Below are 23,951 nucleotides of genomic sequence, written 5' to 3'. Positions count from 1 at the left end.
AGAAATATTTTGATCTTGTGGAGAGGGCAGTGGGACTGGGAGTCAGGAGATTTGGTTCTATTTTCAGTTTTGCCATTGACCTGCTGTGTAATGTCAGGTAGTCACTTCATCTCTCTGTACCTCTGTTACAACTCCATGTGTGTTTGTCTTATTTATTTAGATGGTAAGTTCTTTGGGGCAGGACTGTCCTTCAGTACTTGTTTGTGCAATGCCTAGCACAATGAGGCCCCAGTTTTGATTGCGGCTCCTTAGCTCTACTATAATACACATAATAAATAATACTAAGTGTTAATGAAAGATTGTGAAGAGTTAGGCATGCTGTTTAAATCTACAAGTGTCATTCCTTCTTTAGACAGCCATATTACTATTGCATGTCTCCTTGTATCTGGACACTAGGGTAACCAGATAGAAAGTGTAAAAAATTGGGCAGGGAGATGGGGAAATAGGTGCCTATATAAGACAAAGCCCTGAATATCAGAACTGTCTCTATAAAATCGGGACATCTGGTCACCTTACTGGGCCCACTCATTGCCACCTTTGTGTCCAAGATAGGATATTTCAACATGGGAGGACAGGGAAATCTATGAAGAAGATGCTTGGAAGCCCATGGTAGCAGAGGACCAATTCCCAAATTTGTGAACTTGCTTTGAAGCTACCAAACAGCCAAAGAGTCATAACCTGATTTGTCTTGATTGCTTTTTGTTGGATGTTCTTTCACAGTTGGAGAAAGGAAAAATAAAGTTTGTACATGTTGCATTCTGTCTAATTCTTTCCTCATGCTGTGATTTTGTGGGGCAAATAGAAGAGAGGTCAAGATACACTGAAAGTGTCTTGGGAGGGTGAGGAAGGGAAGGACACAGTTCTGACCATCACAGTCCAGAATTTGGAAATGCTTGTTAGCAGAGCCTTTAGATGTAATTATAGGAAATTGTATGTGGCTCATTAAGGGCAAATGACTGCACTGGTGTTGACATCCTGGGTTTTCTTAGAAGTACACGTTCAGTTCAATCGCAGTATGTTTGTACAATGCTGAACACAGTGTTGTGATAATGAAATAATTGTGTCATCTGGTGTTAATAACCTTCCCCATATGTTTGCTGAGCCTGTCAGTTCTACAGTACTCTTTGAAGTGCTGCAGCAGATAGGGACATTATTTTGATTCCTGATTCCATTTTCTAGAATCTTCAAGATTAAGTTTCAGAGTAACAGCCGTGTTAGTCTGTATTCGCAAAAAGAAAAGGAGTACTTGTGGCACCTTAGAGACTAACCAATTTATTTGAGCATGAGCTTTCGTGAGCTACAGCTCACTTCATCGGATGCATACCGTGGAAACTGCAGCAGACTTTATATATACACAGAGAATATGAAACAATACCTCCTCCCACCCCACTGTCCTGCTGGTAATAGCTTATCTAAAGTGATCATCAGGTGGGCCATTTAGATTGTAGATTAAGGTCTACAATACCGTAAAAGCCTGATCTAAAGCTCACTGATGTCAATAATAGTCTCCGTAGGATTTGGAGCAAATCCAAAGTGTGTAGGCCTGTGGAGCTTTTGCAGAATCTAGAATTGTTACCTTTAGAAAAAAACTTATTTTTTTCTTAGTGCTTTTTTAGTATTTTATATCACATTTGATAATCCCTAAATAAGTTTAGGGAGCTGCACAGATTTGTCACAAGGGTGGCAACGGCCCTTTGGCCCTGCTCCTCACCTGTGACTGGCCAACTGACCCCCAGGTGAGCTTTAAAAGAGAGCACCTGGGCTTAGAGAGAGAGAGAGAAAAACCTAATGAAGGGGAGCCTGAGAGACAGTCAAGAAAGGGGTGCAGAGAGCAGACATGGCCTTCACTGCCTGCTCTTTGGGAATAGAGAGTCTTGAAGAGCAGCAGGACTGTCAGAGTCCCTTGGGAGGGAAGGCTGGGAAGCAGAAGCAGCCGATCTGTTGAAGTCCCCAGGACTTAACAGGGCAGAAGGAATCTGAGAACTAAAGAGGGAAACACCCTTGGGAGATGTAGCCCAGAGTGGGCCGAGGAACTGTGTTTTTGTTGATTTGATCTAAGTTTGGACAGTAAAACAATCTGGACAGAAACTGTGGGCATGGCAGTGAGCAGGGGAAAAGGCCTTTTTTGTTACAAGGATTTAGTCACAAAAAACACTTTTAAAAATCAATGATGTCTGTATAACTAAATCCCAAACTACTACAAAAATATAAGGGAAAGAGTTCCAAAGGCTCCACCAGTCTGGGATACATTTAGAGCTTTGCAAAAGTTTGCAATGAAATTTTCACAAAACTCCTTGGATTTCAAATTTTGTCTCAGACTCTGCATAGAGACTATGTTCTTTAAAAAGACTGCTCATGAATAATTTGGGTGAATTTTCACTCAGAAATGTGTGGCTTAGACATTAAACCATACCTCACTATGATACCATTGCACACTGAATAATTGTCTCGCTGTTTGAAATACTCAGACAAATCTTGTAGGGCAAAGTTTAAAGCTTTATATTTCAATGTAGGCATTTTAATTGCATGGTGATCCTGATGTAATGTCTCAAAAATGTTGGTACATAATCCTCATAAAAAGTATTGCAAGACTAATGACCCTTGCAAAGTATATGGTCAATAAAATTGCTTTTAATAAATCCATATATGCTTATTTCTGTTAAATATTACAATAGCCAAAGAAAGGAGGTTCTGAATTGTTTCTTTTGGAAAAAGACCAAAATAGTCTCGGGATGTGAATGTACAGCCAATATGTTGTCTTCAGCCTTTGAAGTTTATTCTCCCATGAATTTATGTGTATAACTTTCAGAATTATGTAGATGTATTGACGGAAGATTAGAACCCTTCAATTTCTGAATTCATCTATTACCTGTGTAACAGCCAGAAACTATTGTGTAATTATGACTCAGTTTTACACTCTTGTAACTTCTTCTACACCTCAGTAATCCTCAACAAAATTAAACAGCCCCGATCTATTTTATAGTGTATGGGCAAATATGTCACCATATACACCTCCTGGGATTGTCCACACATCCAAATATTTTGGTCACACATACATAAAAGTTTGCAGAAACCCAGAGCATTATGTTCTGTGAGACTCTCTCCCAAATCTACAAAGAACAAAGGTATATATTCAAAATACTAACAATAACAGCTTGGATTATATGATACCAAGTCTGGTTTGAGAAGCATTAGGCTTTTAGCTAGTGAGTTACTTATAATACACAAAATATGAATTTAATTAAAAATTACATCATACTGTATCTAGAAAGATGATAATCTGTCATTTATAAATTAAATACTTACTGCATACTTACCTGAGTGTAACTGTGCACCAAATCCCCATGTGTATATGTTTATAAAACCTCTATGCAAACAATTTGCAGAACTATCAGTTTAGATAATGTTGCACCAAATATCTATGTATATTGTTATTTGTAGCACTAGAGCACCAAGTAGTATCACTGCGAAAGTTTAAATCAATGGTTCTCAATCCGGGGGCTGCTTGCGGCCCAGTCAGCACACAGCTGCAGCCTATGTGACATTCTCAGAGCCATACGGGGAGTATATATATTGTGTGGATGCAGCCCACATAACCATAGAGAGCTGCATATGTGGCCTACAATGGTAAATAGTTGAGAACCACTGGTTTAAATTGATAAAAAATGCGTAAAAATAAACACTGATATTATCCAATGAATTTATTAAAAAATAAAAATATATAAGCACTTCCTTGGAGAATCAAATCTGTCCCTTGTGGCCTGCATGGAGTATTCTGCTCTTCTCCCGACCCTGGTTGAGGTACTGTGGGGTTTTATTATATATTATATTAATTATATTATATTATATATTTAGTTTATGTTCAAAGCATAGAGCATGGATTAGCCCTACCTCGCAGGAGTGCTGTGAGGATAAATACATTGAGGCACTTAGCTCCTATAGTGATGGCGACCATATAAGTACCTTAGATGGATGGATAGCTTGTCAGTTTTAGCCAAAACCTTTAAATGTGGTAATATTAATGCCTCTCATGAAAAGGAGAAGACTAAAAAAAGTACAAGGCTCAGAGGAGTGTAACAGGAAAAATATCAGCCATGAAGATCTATAAAACTAGGAGTTGCTCATATCAGGTGATGTAAGGTTCTTTCAGAAGACACGGGGCTGAGAACCCATTTAAAGACTGTTGTTTCACAAAAGCCTCTACTGAGGCCATGGACGTTGTGCAGAACAGGCTCTCTCAATCTGTCTTCTTTCTTTTTTATTTACACTTTTGAAAATAAGACAATGCAAATCACTACATGGGCTTTCTTCCAAATGTCTTGCTTTGCTGTTCCAGCTCCAATTAGAGTCTCTCTCACTCACCCAGCAGGGATGAAGGGATACAGGGACTGAGCAGGGGTTTTATTCCTGCAGTGATTCATCCAAGTCACTGGGGGTGGCAGTGGTCTCAGCACTGAGGGCAGGGAGATTGACTCTCCTCTTCTGCTTTCAGTGCCTTCCCATGCTGGTGGGAGGAGGTGAAAGGGAGAGAGTTTGAGGGGCAACAGAAGGATGGAGAGCAGGTTGGGAGAAACGGGAATCAAAGGAAACAGGATCCCAATTCCCGTAGGGAGATGTACAACTGAGTCTCTAGTTTCACTTTGGGTCAGACTTTCCACATCTGTATAAGCTATGTACATAGAAACAAACTCCTCTATCTCACTAACATTTGTCAAAATAAATACTATTATAACACTACATACTTTAGCAATCTAGTTTTTCATTAATAGCTGATATATATGAATATTGTCTCCTGGGCATTATTTCAGAAAAATTCAAGGAGTGCAAAGTTGTGTCAGCATCCCTACTTCTACCTCCCCACTGAGGCTCTGGCTCATTGTAGGGAGTTAGCAGGCCATTCCCAACCTGGAGGTGGCGTCCCTGTCTTATCCCAGGGGGTGAAGGGCTGGGAGGGTGTCTCATTGATGGCTGTTCCATGGCAGGGATCGGGGTCTGGGTCACTCTCTGCTCAGTTCCAGCCCAGGCCATCGCTGCTGCTTCCTGTCTGGCTAATGGGGACCATGGGGTGATACTGACATCGCGGAGATTTGGCCTCTGGTCTGGCCTGTCCCACAGCAGCTCTCATGGGCCTGGGGGGAGATACCACAGTGCCAGCTGGCGAGGAGCTATGCAAAGTCAGGAAGGGGGGCAATTCCCCCTTTGCCCCATAGCAAAAAGAACCCATAATTCTCTAGCACTTGTGAAGGTGGAGTCTGTGCTCATTTGCTTTCAGAAAAGTGGGTCTTCATGGTAAAAAGTTTAAGAACCACTAGAACAGAAGATTGCTGTACTCAGCGTATGGATAGGTTGACCAGACATCCGGTTTTAAAAGGAACAATCCCATATTTAAGCCCTCCTGGAGGTGTCCCGACTTTTTCTTAAAAACGGGCAAATTGTCCCGTATTTTCTGCCTCCCCCTCATCAGAACTAGCAGGTCCTGCTGCTGGCCGGATCCCTGCTTGCCAGCTGCCTGCCCACCAGCGGTGAGTGGGGGGGGAGGGGAGGTCCAGTGGCCGACAATGGGGGAGGGTTTGCAAGGCTGGTGGCAGAGTAATGCTGCTGCGTGTGGGGTCGGACGCTCCCCCTGTTGGTCCGTCCGTGCAGCCCAATCTGCAGACTGGCTCTTGATCACCAGAGTCCTGTCCCCCATCCTGTTTCTGGCTGGCACTGCACTGCGAGCTGTGGTGGCTGGTGAGTGTGGGCAGGCGCCAGGCAGCAGCTGGTTATGTGTTGCCTCTGGCTCCCACCCATCAGCCCTTTACATGTTCTCCCTCTTGCTGTCCTCTCCCTGTTTTGTCCCTTTACCCCCCAACCCCGCTGCCCCTCCATATCCCTCTCGGCGGGGCACGTCCCGCTCCCAGCGCTGTGCGGAGAACCAGCCCCTGGTCGGAGTGCTCAGCGCACCAGCAGCCTCGCTGGCAGGCTTCTTCCTTCCTTCACTGCCTCTGGCTGCGCCGGCGCCCCAGGAAAGCCCAAGACCCTTCGGCCCAGGGCACTGGCCAGGAAGAACCGAACCCTGGATGTGACAAAGTCCTGCACAGCGCTGGCACAGGGAAACCTCGCCACCCCTCAGCTAAGCTCTGGAGTGGTGTGGGGACGGGGGGAAGCAATTTCCAGCCTGTTCGTGCCCCGACCCTGCAGGTTCCACAGAAGTGCCCTGGGCAGGGGCTTTGCACCCTCTTCACCCGCCCCTCCACCCCGTCCTGGGTCCTGCCCCACAGGGAATGATGGGCTGCTCGGTCCCCTAGGCACCTGTCCCTGCTGAGCCAACTCTCTGGCTGGGTTCGCTGAAGCCCCAGTAGTCAGGTTCCCTAGGTCCAGGTGCACAATTCATCCTTAGGGCTTAACCTCTTCCTGCCCGTGCTGTAGCCAGGGGACAGGAGGCAGCTCGGTTATGTCGGTAGCCAGCAGCAGCCTGGAGGTGTTAGCTGCCTTTCGACACTGTGCGGGCAGGAAGGGACAAGCTCCTTCCAGTCACAGGGAAACAGGGGAGGGGTGGGAAGAGATGAGCTCTGCAAAGACATGGGCCAGGTCATCCCTTCCCCACTCCTCACCCCTGTGGCTGGAAGCATCTGAAAGCATCTGGCCACATTCTGGTGTGAACCCTGGCAGAAATCTGGGGATGGAGGCATGTGACCCTGCATGTCCCCTCCTCCCCCCCATGAGTTGCCTCAGGAAGATGTGGGGCCAGGTACCAGGAGAGGCGGATCTGTCCCAGGGGCTCAGCCAGGCATGGAGGGCAGAGAGTGCAGGGCAGGGAGGGTCAGGTTGGTCAGTTACCTACCCTGTGCGAGAGAGGTGTATGGGAGAGTGTGTGTGTTACCTCTCCCTGTGTGAACCTTAAAGATAAGAAGGTAAATAAAAAGAATCCAATTACGCAGTATTTCTTTTTAACAAGGGCTCAATCAACTTGATGTTAATTTGAACATTTGTACTGCATACTTCTGATTGATTGCCATTGAATTCGCTTGAATATGAGTAATTTTACCAGGTGTCCTGTATTCAGCAAAGGGAAATATGGTCACCCTATTTATGGATCTTATACCAGTAAAGCTAGTGTGGCCTTGTGCTTAGATCATAAAATGGAGTCATATGTTCTGGATTCTATTCCTAGCTGTGTCACTGAGTTGTGGTGTAACATTAGAAATCGTAAACCTCTCTATTCCCCAGTTTCTTCTTCTATTAAATAGGGATAATAATACTTTCCTACCTCACATATATGTTGTGAGCCTTAATTAATTAACATTCAACCTTGTAAGAAAGTCACTAGAAATGGACAATGCATTATTTATTTTTATTATTCTCCTTATCTGCAACTTCATCATCACTAGCTTGACTAATACCAGGAGCAAGTTGATAATGGGGTCTTGAGGCTTAGAAGAGCCTATTGGGTGGAAAAGGGAAACCAGAACTGAGGAGGAAGTTCCACAAGTGATGGAATGGAGGCTGAAGTCTCTTGCACAACAGATACATATTTTCCTGGCCTCCATCCTGCCACTGAACAGACTGGAGGTAGACAAGTATGTGACAGAGGAGTGGCAGAGGTACCTGCCCAAACTCAGCACAGAGTAATTTAAATCTCCACCCAGTCTTGGAACAACAGTGGAATATATACTATTCTCTTGCCCTTAATGGCAGTAGGACATTGTGGAAGACAGTTTCTGGGCAGGATGTAAGGGCAAGGAAGAAGAGTACAGTCAACTGCAACTTGATAGTAGATATGTTGTTTTGTGTAGTTACAATGACTTTGGCATTTGAAAAATCCAGCTTTTGGATCATTTGGCTGTTTTTTGAGTGTGGATCTACTTTTTTGTGAGCAATACCTCATGTTGCAGGTTAGTATAATTTATTATATAGCTTTGCAATGCCATGTCTGTCTAGATTATGGAGTGTACATTTTTTTATGACTTCATGTTTTTATCTTTAACAAATTCATGAAGAGGAGAGAAAACTTTTAAAAAGTTGATTAGGCTTTTGTACCTGTAACTAAACTGGATACGATGAGTGGTAAGACCAACATCTGCAACATTCTCATCAGTAGTTCTCCTGGAAAGGAAAAGTACTTGACTTCCCGGTAGCTCATTTTGTATGGTCGGAGACAAAATCCAAGGATTATGCCTGAGGGAAACAAAAAGCATGACTTACTTTTCTAGGTTAAGCACTAGTAACATAATCTGAACATAAATATGTGTGCAGTGATTGCCATTAGGTGTCTCAGTAGAACATACAGAGTTTATTATGGACCAGATTCTCATATCCTTACTCACATTGAGTAGTCCCATTGAGGTCAATGGAATTGCTTCTGAACATGAGTAAGAATATCAGAAGGTGGCTTATTGCTTGCACTATAATTTTATTTATTTATTAAATTTATAGAAAATATTATTCAGTCATTAGGTGCCCAGTTAATGCTCCAGGTCCCTTTACAATATTAAAATATACAATTTCAAATAAAAAACAGTAATGCACTGAATATTAGGTCATATGGCCTGGGGAGAGAAGGAATCTATGAGGTTACCTGGTCACAAAGCATGTTATAGAGTTGGCACCTTGCTCTGTGGATGGAGCTGTCCTTAAATTCTCCTGCAGTATGATTGTGGTTGTTCTCTTCAAAGGCGATGTATCTGGGGGGGGTATATGTGAGTCAAGTGCCGCCTCAGATTAGCCTGCTGGGGGTGGGGAGGAAAAGGGCTCTGTCGTTCTCTCTCTGTGCCTCCCTCCCTGGCACATTTGGCTACTCTCTCTGGCAGCCGCGTGGGGGGCGGTATGGAGCTGCTTCTGCCCGAGAGAGCCTGGCTGTGAGGCAGCGGTGGCCCACACCCTACCCAGGCTCGTCTGCTAGGGACAAGGGACAAGCATGCTGGGGCGGGATGGGGGATCCCTGCTGCCTCCCAGCCAGGCTCTCTCAGGCAGAAGCAGCTCTATCCTGCTCCCCGCCCGGCTGCCAGGGAGAGCGGCCAAATGTGCCAGGGTGAAGTGCGGGGAGAGAAGGACAGAGCCCTCTCCCTCACAGGTAATGTGGGGCAGGGAGAACACAGCGGCCTGGGTTGGGCTTAGGGTGCGGGGGGTGTCACTGCGCAGAGGAGACACATGGAGCAGTCATGTATTCTCCCCTTTAGATTGTGCTCCCCCACCCCCCAGTATGGAGAGGCATGAGTTGTCTGTGGTCCTCTTCTTTGTATGGAAAACACAATTCTTGTGCATAAAGAATCTATTGGAGTAATGTATGTGGACACTTCATTTCTACACTTAATAAGCACCGTACTGAATAATAAGCAAGTAGAATAGACGGGCTTCTTACTTAGGCTCTGATCCTGTAATTATCTTCAGATGGAGGCATCCTTTTGCCCCACAGAAATCAGTAAGGAAGGGTCTTTGAGCATGTCAGGATTCAAACCTTATACAGTGTTATAAGGGCTATATTTTCTGTCCACTAAGGCCATTTTTTGCACATAGTGGAGACTTGGGGCTTCAGTGAATAGTTCTGTGAATATTATCTGAATGTGAAAGCAGTTACTGCAGCTCCTGAAACTTGAGATGCCAACTTTCAGAGTGGCAGCCGTGTTAGTCTGTATCCGCAAAAAGAAAAGGAGTACTTGTGGTACCTTAGAGACTAACAAATTTATTTGAGCATAAGCTTTCATGAGCTACAGCTCACTTCATCGGATGCATCCACTGCATGAATCCGATGAAGTGAGTTGTAGCTCATGAAAGCTTATGCTCAAATAAATTTGTTAGTCTCTAAGGTGCCACAAGTACTCCTTTTCTTTTTGAGATGCCAAGAATTTCTGCTGATTTTTCTGTGTTATTTAATATGCTGTTCTGTAAACCACTGTATGCAATATTACAGTGGTTGTCCAGCATTACATAGTAGAAGGAATCAGAACTTCTGAGATGCAGAGAATGATCTAGGGCTGAGCAGAGGCTTGGGAGCTATGAGATGAGCTCTAATCTTTGCTTTGCCAATGACATCATGTATGGCTGAGGCAAGTCATTTAACCTCTCTGGATCTCAGTTTCCCCTCTTGTAAAACTGGTATAATGATACATAATGTACCTGCTGGAAAGGTTTGTTTTGAGGATTAATTATGGTCAGATAATGTTATTAGCAGTGCAGCAAAGGATTTAAAAGAATAATTCCCTCCAGTGCAGGAGTCACTAGGGTGAAATTTTATGGACTCTGCTGTGTAGAAGGTCAGTCCAGGATGATCATAATAATCCCATCTGACCTTAAAATCTATGAAAAATAAAAAAGATATTTAACATGAACTTAGTAGTGATTTTAAATATTTAAATACCACATTTTATATCCTTGCTATAGAACATATTTACAATGTTTTTTTAAAGTGACTAATAAGTCTGAAAAAGATATGGCAAATTTTCTTAACTTGTTTCAATTCATCTGTAGTGCTATCTTTTAAAAGTCTTAAACAATGAGACAAAGCAGCTTATCGATGTAGTGGACCTTTAAAGATAAAGTATAGTGATAAGGCTATCTATTAAAATCAAATCAGGAAGCAGGGCCTGATCCAGTGTTGCTGTGAAGCAGGGTGCTTAACACCTCTTAGCAGTTTCTAGTACCCTGCAGGATCAGGCTTGAAGAGGCTGAATGCTGGAGCTGGCCTTTTTCAGTAAGAGTTTCAGGTTTCTGATTCCGTCTGAACATTGGACTGAAACAAAGCCTCACATAAAACGTCCCGCAACCTGTTGCACAGGTTTTTCCTCTACCTTTTATATAAGTAAAGAGCAAGCAATCTATGATATCAGAAGCCCAACTTTCTGAATGGTAAAACGGTGCACCACTTCTGCATTGTAGTGGAGAACCATTTTGTAACAGAATCTTTTGGCTTCTCCAAGACAAAAATCAATACTGTTTGTTAAAGTCAGTGAGTGGAATTTTAAAAGGTAACTATAGTACAACAACAAAACCAGACCCTTGGTTGAATTGTACAGTTATTCTTGTAAACAGAAAGAACTGAGGTTAGGAATAATCAGAGACGGGTTTTAGGATGTACCCATCACAGATGCAACTGAATTCCTGGAAAACTCCCAGCTTGTGGGACAGTCCCAATGATGGAGTCTTTTGCTGTCTTTCTGCATTAGTTGACATTTCACTAATGGCCTAGCAATAGATAGTGCTAAAAGTGCGGAGGACAGTGTGATCTCTGTTGGCCAACTGTGAGAAAACACCCAGCTGCTAGAACTTCTTCCTTTATTTGACTAGAATGTGGGGATGGAGGGAATTTGATGCTGTGCCCCAATTTCCCCTGGGACACATGAGGAAGAGTAAATTTGAAGAAAGGAGATACAAGATGAAAACGTGGTTGGGAGGGGAGGAAGGAGAGTAAATCTGCCATGAAGAACGTGGGGCTTACAAAATCCTAGACCCAGCCTTGGGAATATTTTATTGCAGTTTTTTTTAGTGATTATATTCAAATGAGATTCAGCATGTTTAAACACAATGGACAAAATGGTCCAAAACACAAATTATTCATAGAAAGAAAAAATTAATAAGGCTGACAGTGGCATAGGGATGAAAGTGGGTAAAATAGTTAGATGTGATCTCATAATACAAATGGCATCAAAAAAAGGCAAACGTGCTTTGGGGCTGCTTATACAGAGCCATGATATCATAGGACAGGGAGAAGCATGACTCTGGTGAAACTAAAACTGGAATACTGCATTCAATTCTAGACACTTTCGCACCAAGAAGATGTAACAAGTTTAGAGTGCCCATTTTCCACATTCATATCTTAGAAACTATACCTGTTTCTCTAGTGGCTAGGAAACATGACAATTATCTATAATTATCCAAAAGGTATAAACACCAGGTGGAGAGTAATTTAGTGTGCTACAACTAAACTTTCTGCTAGAAGGGAGACCAATTAATTAATTAAAATTAATACATTTTAACTAATGCATTTTTGAGAATAATTTATTTATTAAAATGATTCTTATTCTTTTTCCTTTGAGTAACAGTGAATATAACGGATATATTCTTCTATGTGGGCAAAACAAAAGGAGTCTTCTGAGATTCTACGAGAGGAATCTAAGCACCAGCAGTTTATTTTGAAAGACAAAATTTATGCGTCATTTTGTAAAATGAATTTTAAAAGGAACATAAAAATCCCCTTATCGAGCAGATAAAGAACTTCTTATAGTCCTGTCTATACTTCAGTATGGGCTTGGTCTTGAAATGGTAGAAAACTGTTTCAGCACCTGGCTCATAGTGTTGTATAGATGGGATGGATGGCAGGCCACACACTATCAAACAGGATTTAGTTTCTACATCAGTAGAACCATCCGGTCACAGTTAGAAAATTAGAGGTCGACCCTAACCCACTACGAAGCACTTCTGAATTCTAGGGAAATTTAAATCTAATCTTCTCTCTAATGCTGGGCTTTTTCCTGAGCTCATCACCTTGATATCTGAACTTTGTGGCTGGGTCCTTCACTAAGTTTTGTAGCTTCAATAGATTTCTTCCCCTGAAATAATTGAAATATTGAAACTAGCACAGAAATTCTCAAAGATAAAAAGACAAACAATTTTGAAATGAACATTAACAGGAACTCAGTTTTGTAAAACCATTGAGTTTCCAGTTTTTAAAAGTAATAGTGAATCCCTAACCTGTTTCTCTATTTCAGAAGCATGCAGTTGTGGACATAAAGGACTGTAGATTTATTTACAGTGCATATTTCTTAAATAAACTTTCTTTGTGGAATATTTCAGAACAAAATATAAAAATAAATTATTTTTATTTTTGACATGATCAAAAGCCAGACCTAGCTGTTTTAAACTGAAAACATCAACATGTATTCCACAAGAAAATTACTAGACAGTGCTTCCATTACAAGGTACAAGATCTGAATTTTCCTTCCTGGTGCAAACAGAAGACACCAAAACCTGACACCTAACTGAGACAGACGTTCTTACTCTTCTACTAGGTAAAAATAACGCACCAAACTGAGGGTGGCTGTTAATGCTGATTCAGCATCAATTCTGGGAATAATGTTCTGTTTCAAATAAGACATAATGAACAACTGCATGCCACTGATTTACATGGGTAGTAACGGAACCTGCCAGGTCAGATCTGAGCACTTGTCTAGTACTTTGTTTCTCACAATGACCAGAAGCAGTTGCTGAGGATGGTGCCAGTTCTTAATTAGAGACATATATGGAATGCAATAAACCTCTTTCTCACTCTAAAAAGTTAGTGATTGGTTTATGCCCTGAAGCGTGAGAATTTCTATATTTTATATGACTGTGGATGTTTCCACAATCCATATAAATGTGTAATCCTTTTTTTGACTTCCATTAACCTCATGGATCTAATGATATCTTGTAGCAGTGAATTCTGTACGTGGATTATGTATTTCATAAAAAGTTTCAGAGTAACAGCCGTGTTAGTCTGTATTCGCAAAGAGAAAAGGAGTACTTGTGGCACCTTAGAGACTAACCAATTTATTTGAGCATAAGCTTTCGTGAGCTACAGCTCACTTCATCGGATGCATACTGTGGAAAGTGTAGAAGATCCTTTTATATACACACAAAGCATGAAAAAATACCTCCTCCCACCCCACTCTCCTGCTGCTAATAGCTTATCTAAAGTGATCACTCTCCTTACAATGTGTATGATAATCAAGTAGGGCCATTTCCAGCACAAATCCAGGTTTTCTCACCCCTCCCCCCCCACAAACCCACTCTCCTGCTGCTACCAGCTACGTAATAATAATTTCAATGGTGTCACTGTCTAGGGCATGGCAGGGAGGGCTTGCTGCCTCCCCCTATCCTGCACCCCCGGCTCCCAGCTCCAAGTCCTCCAGTTCATAGACATTTTGATAATAGAGTCTTTGGAAATGGGTTGAATTTGGTATCATTTGAAAGTCTTTTCTCACATGAACACAGTAGTACCAAACATGACAAATCTAAAAGAATTATGTAGATATATTTGAGAAAATATTTAAACATCAACTTTTAAAAATTGTACTTTAACACAGGGTTGTACTGCTTACATTGAAAAAAGGTCTTTGGGAATCCTAGAGAAGTTAGCCTTGACAAGTAGGACTGAAAACATTTATTCATTAACATCATCTTCAATGTCATCTCCATCTAGGACATCACTGCTAGACAAATTGTCACACTAATCCTTGTCTAGGCTACACTCACACAGGTCCATACAAGGTAGGCTGCTGGCTAAACATTTGCTGCGTGGTGAGCATTTGGATTTGATTAGCTGCAGGATTGATTTGGAAGCACATGGTATTTCACACATAACTGGTATCATTGGTCCATCTTTCAAGACCCATACATGCCTGATAGGGGAGGGTAGTTTTGGATGAACTCGATCATCCTGGAGCCATTCCATTGCTTGATAATTTGCCCCCTTGAAGCAGGTATAAATGCATCCCTTCTTGGTGGCAATTTTGCTGAGTGAACTGAGCGATCAATGGGGCTAACAGGTATGATTGGCAGGATGCATACACAGGTCATTTGCTCCAGTACCTCGTATGGTGCTGAATTAAAGGCTGACCAGGTTGGAATGTACCTTTCTCCTTAAATGGTTTGGTATGATATGTCCTGGGTGTCTAGATCATTTGATGGTACATCTTCTGTCTCTTCATCTGAAGCCATACTCAATGATTTTTAACCTCTGGAGTGCATCCCAGTTTTGCACAATAACCAAGTGAGATCAAAGATAGTGAATATAGAAAACTCTGTTACAGTCAATTTAACTGCTGCTTCACTGAAAACTGGACTTCTTGGCTTCAGATTTTTTGTACCTTAGTAGGAAAGTGAGTCATTAAGTCAGGAAGCTCCTTCAAGGAATTGTTCTTTGATAGTCCAGACAACACTTGAGGTTGAGACTGGTTCCCATTAATATACTCCTGACCATGACAGTAGCATAAAGAGTACCATTGCCATCAGTTGTATCTTCAAGGAAGTCTAAGTTATCGGCAGCACAAAATATAAACTTACCCTTGATGAGGTCTGGGGGAATGGACAACCCTTCATTCAGTTCCACGCAGCAAAGAACTTTGTTTGCAATTGCAGTCTCCAGGTAGAATACTTTGTTACAGTCAATGGAGAAGCCAATGCTCTGCATATGTAACACTGATAGATCTCTCTCTCTCTCTCAAACCAACAGCTACTTGTTATGGTAGACTATACATATGATGCGCAGTTATGTATGTGTTGGAAACCTGCCTTGCATTGAAGCACTTGTATATGAGGCTGTCAAGGTTCCTTCCCCACTCTGAACTCTAGGGTACAGATGTGGGGACCTGCATGAAAGACCCCCTAAGCTCATTCTTACCAGCTTAGGTTAAAAACTTCCTCAAGGTACAAACTTTGCCTTGTCCTTGAACCCTATGCTGCCACCACCAAGCGTGTTAAACAAAGAACAGGGAAAGAGCCCACTTGGAGACGTCTTCCCCCCAAAATATCCCCCCAAGCCCTACACTCCCTTTCCTGGGGAAGGCTTGATAAAAATCCTCACCAATTTGCATAGGTGAACACCGACCCAAACCTTTAGATCTTAAGAACAACGAAAAAGCAATCAGGATCTTAAAAGAAGAATTTTAATTAAAGAAAAAGTAAAAGAATCACCTCTGTAAAATCAGAATGGTAAATACCTTACAGTGTAATCAGATTCAAAACATAGAGAATCCCTCTAGGCAAAACCTTAAGTTACAAAAAGACACAAAAACAGGAATATACATTCCATTCAGCACAACCTATTTTACCAGCCATTTAACGAAAGGAAATCTAACGCATTTCTAGCTAGATTGCTTACTAACTTTTTACAGGAGTTCTGAAGAGCATTCCTGATCTGGTCCTGGCAAAAGCATCACACAGACAGACAGACCCTTTGTTCCCCTCCCCAACCCCCCCCCTCCAGCTTTGAAAGTATCTTGTCTCCTCATTCGTCATTTTGGTCAGGTGCCAGCGAGGTTATCTTAGCTTCTTAACCCTTTACAGGTGAAAGGGTTTTGCCTCTGGCCAGGAGGGATTTTATAGTTCTGTATACAGAAAGGTCGTTACTCTTCCCTTTATATTTATGACAGAGGCTTTCTGATAAAATGGCAGCCTTGTTTTCCACTTGCTTACTTTCATTCTCATTGGTGCTGAAGTCACTGCAATCACCAATGCACCACTTCAGGAAGTAGTACATGTCATATGGTATTATTTTTCAGGTTTGGCATCAGGTTTTGATCCCTGAAACTCCCACATACTGCAGGACAAAAAGCTTTTCTACAAAAATTTAGCAGCTGCAAACAGTCTTCATATTACTGTTGACATCCATGCGTTCTGCCACTTTTGATAGAGCCACATCTTTTGCAGCTTTTAAGGATATGCATTGTGATTCATTTCTGCAGATAGGATTGCTAAAAAGTATGTCCCTTTCCCACAGTTCATCTTCAATAAATGCTCTAAGAGCCTTTCTTGTAAGCATTTGTTTGTCTTCAGTGCCATTCAAAGCACATTCTTCTCTGTACTTAGCTTCTGCATCAGCTATTGACACCACTTCCCCATCCATTTGAGCCTTTTCAAGGCAATTAATGATTTCAGCTGTGGTGCAGTAGAAACATGGGTATTTGTTTCTGTTGCTTTTTACCATTTGACACAACCCATTACATACATTCTTGGTGTAGGATTCAATGTGATACACAATGTCATATGTGTAGGCATCTTTTGGGTCAATGCACCCACTTAACTTTACTTTCCATGCAATGTTCATGAAAGCTCTACAACCTCATCCCCATGAACCCATCTGAGGGACCTCCTACATGCTTCCCAAGATACACAAACAAGAGGAGCCAGGCAGACCCATCACAACTGGCCACCGTATTCTTAATGAAAGAATATCAGGAGTCCTAGAAACCATCCACCAACCACTCACAGCAGAAAGGCCCAGCTTCCTCCAGGACACAACCAGTTTCCTCCAGAAACTCTGCAACATTAACAACCTCTCTCAGAACACCATCCTTGCCACCACGGAAGTCACCTCCCTATATACCAATATGCCTCACTATGACGGCATTGCTGCCTGCCTCAAATATTTACAAGATAATGGACAACCTTCAGACATCTGCCCCAAACACATTGCCAAACTCATCCATTTCATCCTTACCTATACAAATTTTACATTCAAGAACAAACCATGGGAATAGCCATGGATACTAGGATGGTTCCCCAATATGCCAACCTCTTCATGTGCCTCCTTGAAGAAGAATTTCTGGACAAATGCACCACATAACCAATGATATATCTGAGAAACATCTATGGTATTTTCATCTTCCAGACAGATGACCTAAGCTCCCTCGTAGATTTCCACCACAACTTCAGTGGCCACCACCCATCCATTAATCCCTCTCTAGAACACTCCCACCAACTTCCCATACACCACAATCAGCTTCAGCAATGGAACCCTACAGACAACTATATACAAGAAACCCACAGATTACCATCCTTACTTTCACAGATCCAGGAACCACTTCAACCATGCCAGGAAACCTGTTATCTACAGCCAGGCACTCAGATACCACAGAATATGATCCGAGGAGAAATTCCAGGATATACACCTTAACACACTTAAAACCAACTTCACTAAACAACGCTCCATGAGAGAAGTAGATTGCATCATGGAATGGGCCACCCTAATGCCCTGATAGAACCTGTGTTGATACAGAAATAAAACTTCCTTCAACTGCACACTTCTGGATGTCATCTACCACCCCACACTGGAACCCATACTGTGTATCATCAAACAGTTACAACTTATACTCAATAGGGGCCACATCCTGAAAGAAATCTTTCCTGGACCCCCTCTTCAGACCTTCAACTAACCCCCCAACCTTGCTGAGCTCATCATCAGAAGCTAGGTCCCCACAGACCAGGGCATACCAATTCAAAATGGCACCAGACACTGCCAGAACAACAAATATAAAATGTGTGGACCTAGCTCCACTGTTATGATGATCAACACCCCCCACAACACACCTTTTGAGATCCATGGGTCCTACACATGCCTATCACCACATGTGGTGTAGCTCATCCTGTCCACTAAATGGCCCAATAACAACTAGGTGTGTGAAATGAGATGGTTGCTATGCTCTCAAATGAACTCACACAGAAAAATGATAAAAGAGAAAATCATTATATCACCTGTGGGTGAACATGTTTCACAAAGTGATCACAGTCTGACCTCTCAGTCCTCATCGTCAAAGGAAACCTGTACAACCCCTTCAAAAGATGAGTCTTGGAGCTTAAATTCATAAATTTGCTAGATACTAAAAATCATGGTCTGAATAGATTTATGGCTTATTACAACAATCTATGACCCAATTAAACCCTCCTCACAGCTCCCTCCCCCTTTTCTCCCTTATGACTGGAGAAGCGTTAATAGGCTACTTCACCTTGAATGGTTCCTTGAAATATGTATTAACTACTTATGCTAAACAATCTATTCCATCTTGTATTTAGTTGTGACTCTCTGAGTCCCTTTCCCAGACCTGAAGAAGAGTTCTGTGTAAACTCAAAAGCTTGTGTCTGTCACCAACAGAAGTTGGTCCAATAAAAGATATTACCTCACTCACCTTGTCCCTGGGATCAAGATGGCTACAACAACACTGCATATAAAGACTTTGATTTATTTACCCTTTTTATTTCCATCTTACATGTTATCTGCCCTAGTTTATGTTTCTTTCTATTGGCTTCATATAGGTTTGATTTTTCATCTGAAATGACCTCCTGTACATTGCCATTTAACCCCATTACTGTTTTTCTTGCCTTCTTGTTTCCTTTGTTATTTAGGGGTCGGCATACTTTCTGTGACTCCATTATGATATACTTAAGTAAATGCCATGATGAACCTAAGGATTTTAATATACTCTTTACTTTAGGAACTTTTTGACTAGATTCTCACCTCCAGATTAACTTGATCATATTGTTATCAGTATTGCTCAGTGGCTCGACTATAGTTACTTCTTAAACCAACTCTAGTTTTCCTTAGGACTCGGTTGAGTATAGTCTTGCCTCTTGTGCGCATGAGAACTAATTGTTCCAACATGCAATCATTTAAATTGTGGAGAAATTGATTCTCTAAACCTTGTTTCACTGTGACATATGACCACTTTATATGTGGGTATGAAATCACCCATTATTACTGCTTTATTATGCCTCTTTGATTTCCGTTCATAGTGTGTGCTCAGTGCGGGAGATTCTAACCCCATCTTCAGCCCCTTCATTTCAGGTAAAAGGGGTGAAATAGCCTAAATAGGTTTTAAATGTCCTTGTTCTAGCCAGGGGAGAATTCCCTTAGTGCAGGAGGATGCTGTCTTCCTTCTACAAGCTGTCTGCTGGAAGCTCTGGAGTATGAGGCATGCCAGGGACTAGCTAGGAGCAGGAGGGGATTGTCAGGGGTAGGACTGTAGGACATAGTGTTTCTGGGCTGCACTGATGCCTATAGGCAGCCAGGGACCTACTGCAGTAATTCAGACAAGCCCCCAGGGCTAAGTATGTGGGGGTTATGTCAGCCCCTGGAGCAGCCCAGAATTGGGAGGGTGTTAAGATAGTTTAAAGCCACTTTAATTCCCGTTCTCTTATGCTAAGAGATCTGTGAATTTTCTTTTAAAGATGCAGAACAGAATATCACCCAATATATTTTCTTGGTAGTATAATCCTCCTAATTTATCTGGGTGTAGTCCCTTACTAGTTGGGGGCTTGATAGAAGCAGCTCCCAGCACTTCTTACAGACAAAAAGAAAAGGAGTACTTGTGGCACCTTAGAGACTAACCAATTTATTTGAGCATGAGCTTTCGTGAGCTACAGCTCACTTCATCAGATGTAGCTCACGAAAGCTCATGCTCAAATAAATTGGTTAGTCTCTAAGGTGCCACAAGTACTCCTTTTCTTTTTGCAAAGACAGACTAACACGGCTGTTACTCTGAATTCTTACAGACAGCGGCACAGAGCAGAAACTGAGGGAATTGAAACAGGGACTGCTTGCTTCCCCTCTGCTTGAGAGACAAACAGTTTGGGGGCCAGACCAGCCACCCTATGAACAAGCCAGGCACCGAATTGCAGGCCCCAGATAGCCTGCACGTGGTTAGGACTTCCCCACCTGTGAGCTGAGAACAAACAGGAACAGTTTGTGGGGATAGAACTGGCTGCAAAGTGACAAGTTACAGCAGTCGGAGGGGAAGCAACCCAAGGGTAAGATGCTGTTTTGTTTCTTTCAGCCAGAGGACCTGAGACTGACTCAAAGCCCACAGCTCCCCAGGGAAGAGAATGAATCCTCTCACTCCACTGTGCCTGTGAGGACTGCCTGCCCCCCAAGCCTGATAAGTTTCCCCTGCACTAGAAACCAGGGATGGCCAAGGCTTGTGGCCACCAGGGACCCTCTCCAGCCAGAAGGAAGAGCTAGGGACACCAGCAGCCTTTTAGTTCTCATTGATCTCCAACTCCATCAACCAACTATAGCCTATGGGGAGACTATAGAGGCATTTTTGTTATTTTTACTTAGTTTGTGCACATTTAGTGTTTATTGCTGTGGGATTGGTTGATTACTCATTTATATGACATCCTTACTTCCTTTACTTGTTCCTTTCCCCTTTCCTGATGAAGTGAGGTGTAGCTCACGAAAGCTTATGCTCAAATAAATTTGTTAGTCTCTAAGGTGCCACAAGTACTCCTTTTCTCTCTACATGTGAGTATGTCTCATTTGAGATCAAGAGCATGTCTCATCTTTTGCAGATTCCTCCATGATGAGGGTGTAAAAATCACTAGAGGTTCAGGTTCCAAAAAATGAAACTATCTGGCAGGACATCAGCTGTCACAGATATGACCTTTAATTGCTGATTTGATCAGAGACTCTTCCCACAGTAAATAAACCAAAGCAAACAAACAATAAACCCCCAAACACTTCTACTCTCAATACTGTTTGACCTCCTGCATTTCTGTGCTCCCAGAATCACCTGGATGCTTTCTAATAACATCGGTATATTTGAAATCTTCCTTAATATCAAATGGGTGATCTCAAATTATCAAAATTTGATTCTTTCCATTCCAGGATCTGTGGCTCTGAGGCAGCCTCACTCCGTGGACTGCCCTGCATGGAGCTGGGAGCCTGGGAGTCCAGAAATGTGCTACTGAGTCCCCAGGTACCTGCCATGTGGACCACCTAAGACCCTCAGGCTTACTGGTGATTCAGGCTGCCAGCTGGCCTGGGAGTCTGGAAGCCCTAGTGTCTTTGGTCTGGGGCAGCCCACATGTCTAGGTTTCCCCAGAGCCACAGACCCTGGGAGCTCCAGGCAGCTGCTGAGTGAAACTGTCAAGAACATCAATTTCACTCAGCGGCTGTCAGGGTCCTTGGGAGCAAATTTAGTTTCAGAAACACCATGTCTTGGTGTTTCTGAAACAAAATATTCTTGGAATTTTGGTTTTCAGGAAATTTTAAAATAGCAAAATTTCCTGTGAACCTGAACTCATGTATTGGCCAATTCTATTTGTATTGGGTGATATTGCAAGTGCCATGATAAGGCTAATTACTTGCAAGCTGCAACTATAAACGTTTTAAAAACAATCACTATAGTCAACCCTTTGCTACCTTCAGACGTTCCTTACCTGCTGAGTTGTGCTGTACATTTGTTTATTCTCAGATCTCTCATCCACCTCACTCTCCTTACTTTTTGGCTTCAGTACTTCTTTTAGGGTACCCTATATACCTAGAACTTGTATACTCTCTTGCTTCTTAGCCACCAAATGCTTTCTCTATCATTCTTCAAGTTTCTTCTTAAAACCCTCTTCTTCCATGAATCCTTCTTACATTGGTTCCTCACCAATGATTTCTCCTTTACATGAACTGCAAGGAAAGAGGGTCATGTGGCTAAAGCATAGGACTGGGAATCTACAGATGTGGCTTCCATTCCTGGGACTGTTACAGATTTCTTGTGAGTCACACGACTTCTTTGTATCTTAGTTTCCTCATCTGCAAAATAGGGATAATAATGCAGTAACTACTGTACCTAGCCAATAGACTTGTGTGGAGAAAGGTAATTCCGTTTCACTGGGGTTTTCAATATTTTGAAATTTGATTTTGTTCCGATTAGGAATGAAAACTAAAAATTTTGAAAATCTGTGTAAAGGAAAGTCCTGGAGTCTTTGTCTCCAGAGCAGTCCACCTGTCTCGCTTCCTCAGAACTGCAGACCGTAGAAGACTTGGGGTCCCTGACTCAGGGGCAGTTCACATGTCTGGCTTCCTCTGAGCCATGGATCCTGGGACCCCAACTCTGGAGCAGGTTTTCTGGCTGGCTGCTCCAAGGCTGTGTACCCTGGAATCCCTGGGACTGAGAAGCAAGCTGGCAGGAAACCAGACGTTTCCAAAGTTGCCTGGCAGGCAGAGTGCCATTGGAATTTTGTTGAAATAGAATAATCTTCACAGGATGTTTCAATTTTGATGAACTGAATAATTCTGTCAGAACTCTCAGGGCTGCTATAAAACATAGTTCATTAATATGCATTGAGATCCTCAGATGGAAGTTATTTAGAAGTGCAGAATAATACTGTCCTATTTTTAAAATCTGTTTTGAGGTAGAGGGACAGTTTTCAATGTCAGTTAACATTACTCTGTCAAAGAAGGAAATTTAGATTGGTGCTTGACAAATCCATGTTGGCTATTACTTATAACCTTATTATCATCTAGGTGCTTATAAAATTATTGTTTAATAATTTATGCCAGTATCTTTCTAGATATCAAAGTTAGCAGGCCAGTCCCTAGGTCCTCTTTGTTCCACTTTTTAAAGATAAGTACTATGTTTGCCCTTCTCCAATCCTCAATTATCTCAAAGATAATTGCTAGTAGTTCCAATATTGCTTTAGCTTCATATCATACTTCATATGACATCAAGCTTCATATCATACTCTAATTCCTATCACTCACTCCCTCTAACTCTATTGGGAGGGAGTCATAGGCACCACGTCACAATCCCATTTATAAATAATATGCTCATTATTTTAATTAGTTCCTGTTTGCTCTTGCAATATGCATAGCACTTTAACATCCAGAATATATGATCTCTGTAGAGACCTACCATAACTCCTGATTCCTGCAATGACTACCCATTAATGTATGAAATCTAGTACTTGGGTAGTCTAATTGTGTAATTGAGGTGTCTGTCACAGTGCTAAACAAATGTTTGTTGAATCCAACTCTGCTTGTGCCAAAAGTATTTTATGCCTGTAAATATTAGGGAGTAAAGGTGTTTCATTTCATGCAACATAGACTTTTGTGAGAGACATTGTCAAAGGATTTTTGAAAATCCAGTTCAGTTATATTTCCAAGTTCTCTTTTATCCAATATTTCTTGACACACACAAATAACCTGAGTAGGTTAGAGCAAGGATTTCCCTTCACAAACGTCAGGCTGGTTTGTCCTTATTATATCATGCTTATTAAGTGTTTTTATAATTTTTAATGATCATTACAATCATATCTCCTGGTATTGAAGTACAGTAAGACTTTCTGATCTGTAATTCACAAGATCACCTCTAGCAACTTATTAAAAGATAGGTAGGTTCCTGTACAACGCTTGCAACCTTCTAGCCCTCTGGTATAGTAGCTGATGTTTAATAAGTTGCATATTTTTGCTAAGCCACTTCATTCTTAAATTTCTTAACAATTCTTGGATGAATACTGTCCAGTATTACTGACAGTACAGTCTGTTTAATGTATCTATTTGTTACAGCACTTCTGTTGACACTTCAACCTCAGAGTCTCTCATCTGTATCTTCCCAACATTCTCTTTGGTGCTCAACCTCTTGAAGGATCACACCTCTAGGAAGGGTGGTCCATGAATCATGATTCTATAATCCTGTTGCATACAGGATCAATGAATGTATATTCACATTACCTGC

At 42.0% G+C, this 23,951-nt stretch overlaps 1 protein-coding gene across 1 annotated transcript in view; it reads right to left on the bottom strand.

Annotated features, from left to right (window-relative positions):
• Positions 1-23,951, bottom strand: part of SLC1A3 (solute carrier family 1 member 3) — a 92,256-nt gene that overhangs the window by 59,613 nt on the left and 8,692 nt on the right. Inside the window, exon 3 of the mRNA XM_084628575.1 lies at positions 8,020-8,157. Coding sequence (XP_084484701.1) covers positions 8,020-8,157 — 138 coding nt within the window. The remainder of the gene's footprint in view (positions 1-8,019; positions 8,158-23,951) is intronic.

This window comes from Lepidochelys olivacea (assembly GCF_965140295.1).
Source record: "Lepidochelys olivacea isolate rLepOli2 genome assembly, chromosome: 5".
In the NCBI taxonomy this organism is placed as follows: Eukaryota; Metazoa; Chordata; order Testudines; family Cheloniidae; genus Lepidochelys; species Lepidochelys olivacea.
This window is presented reverse-complemented; position numbering and strand designations above follow the sequence as displayed.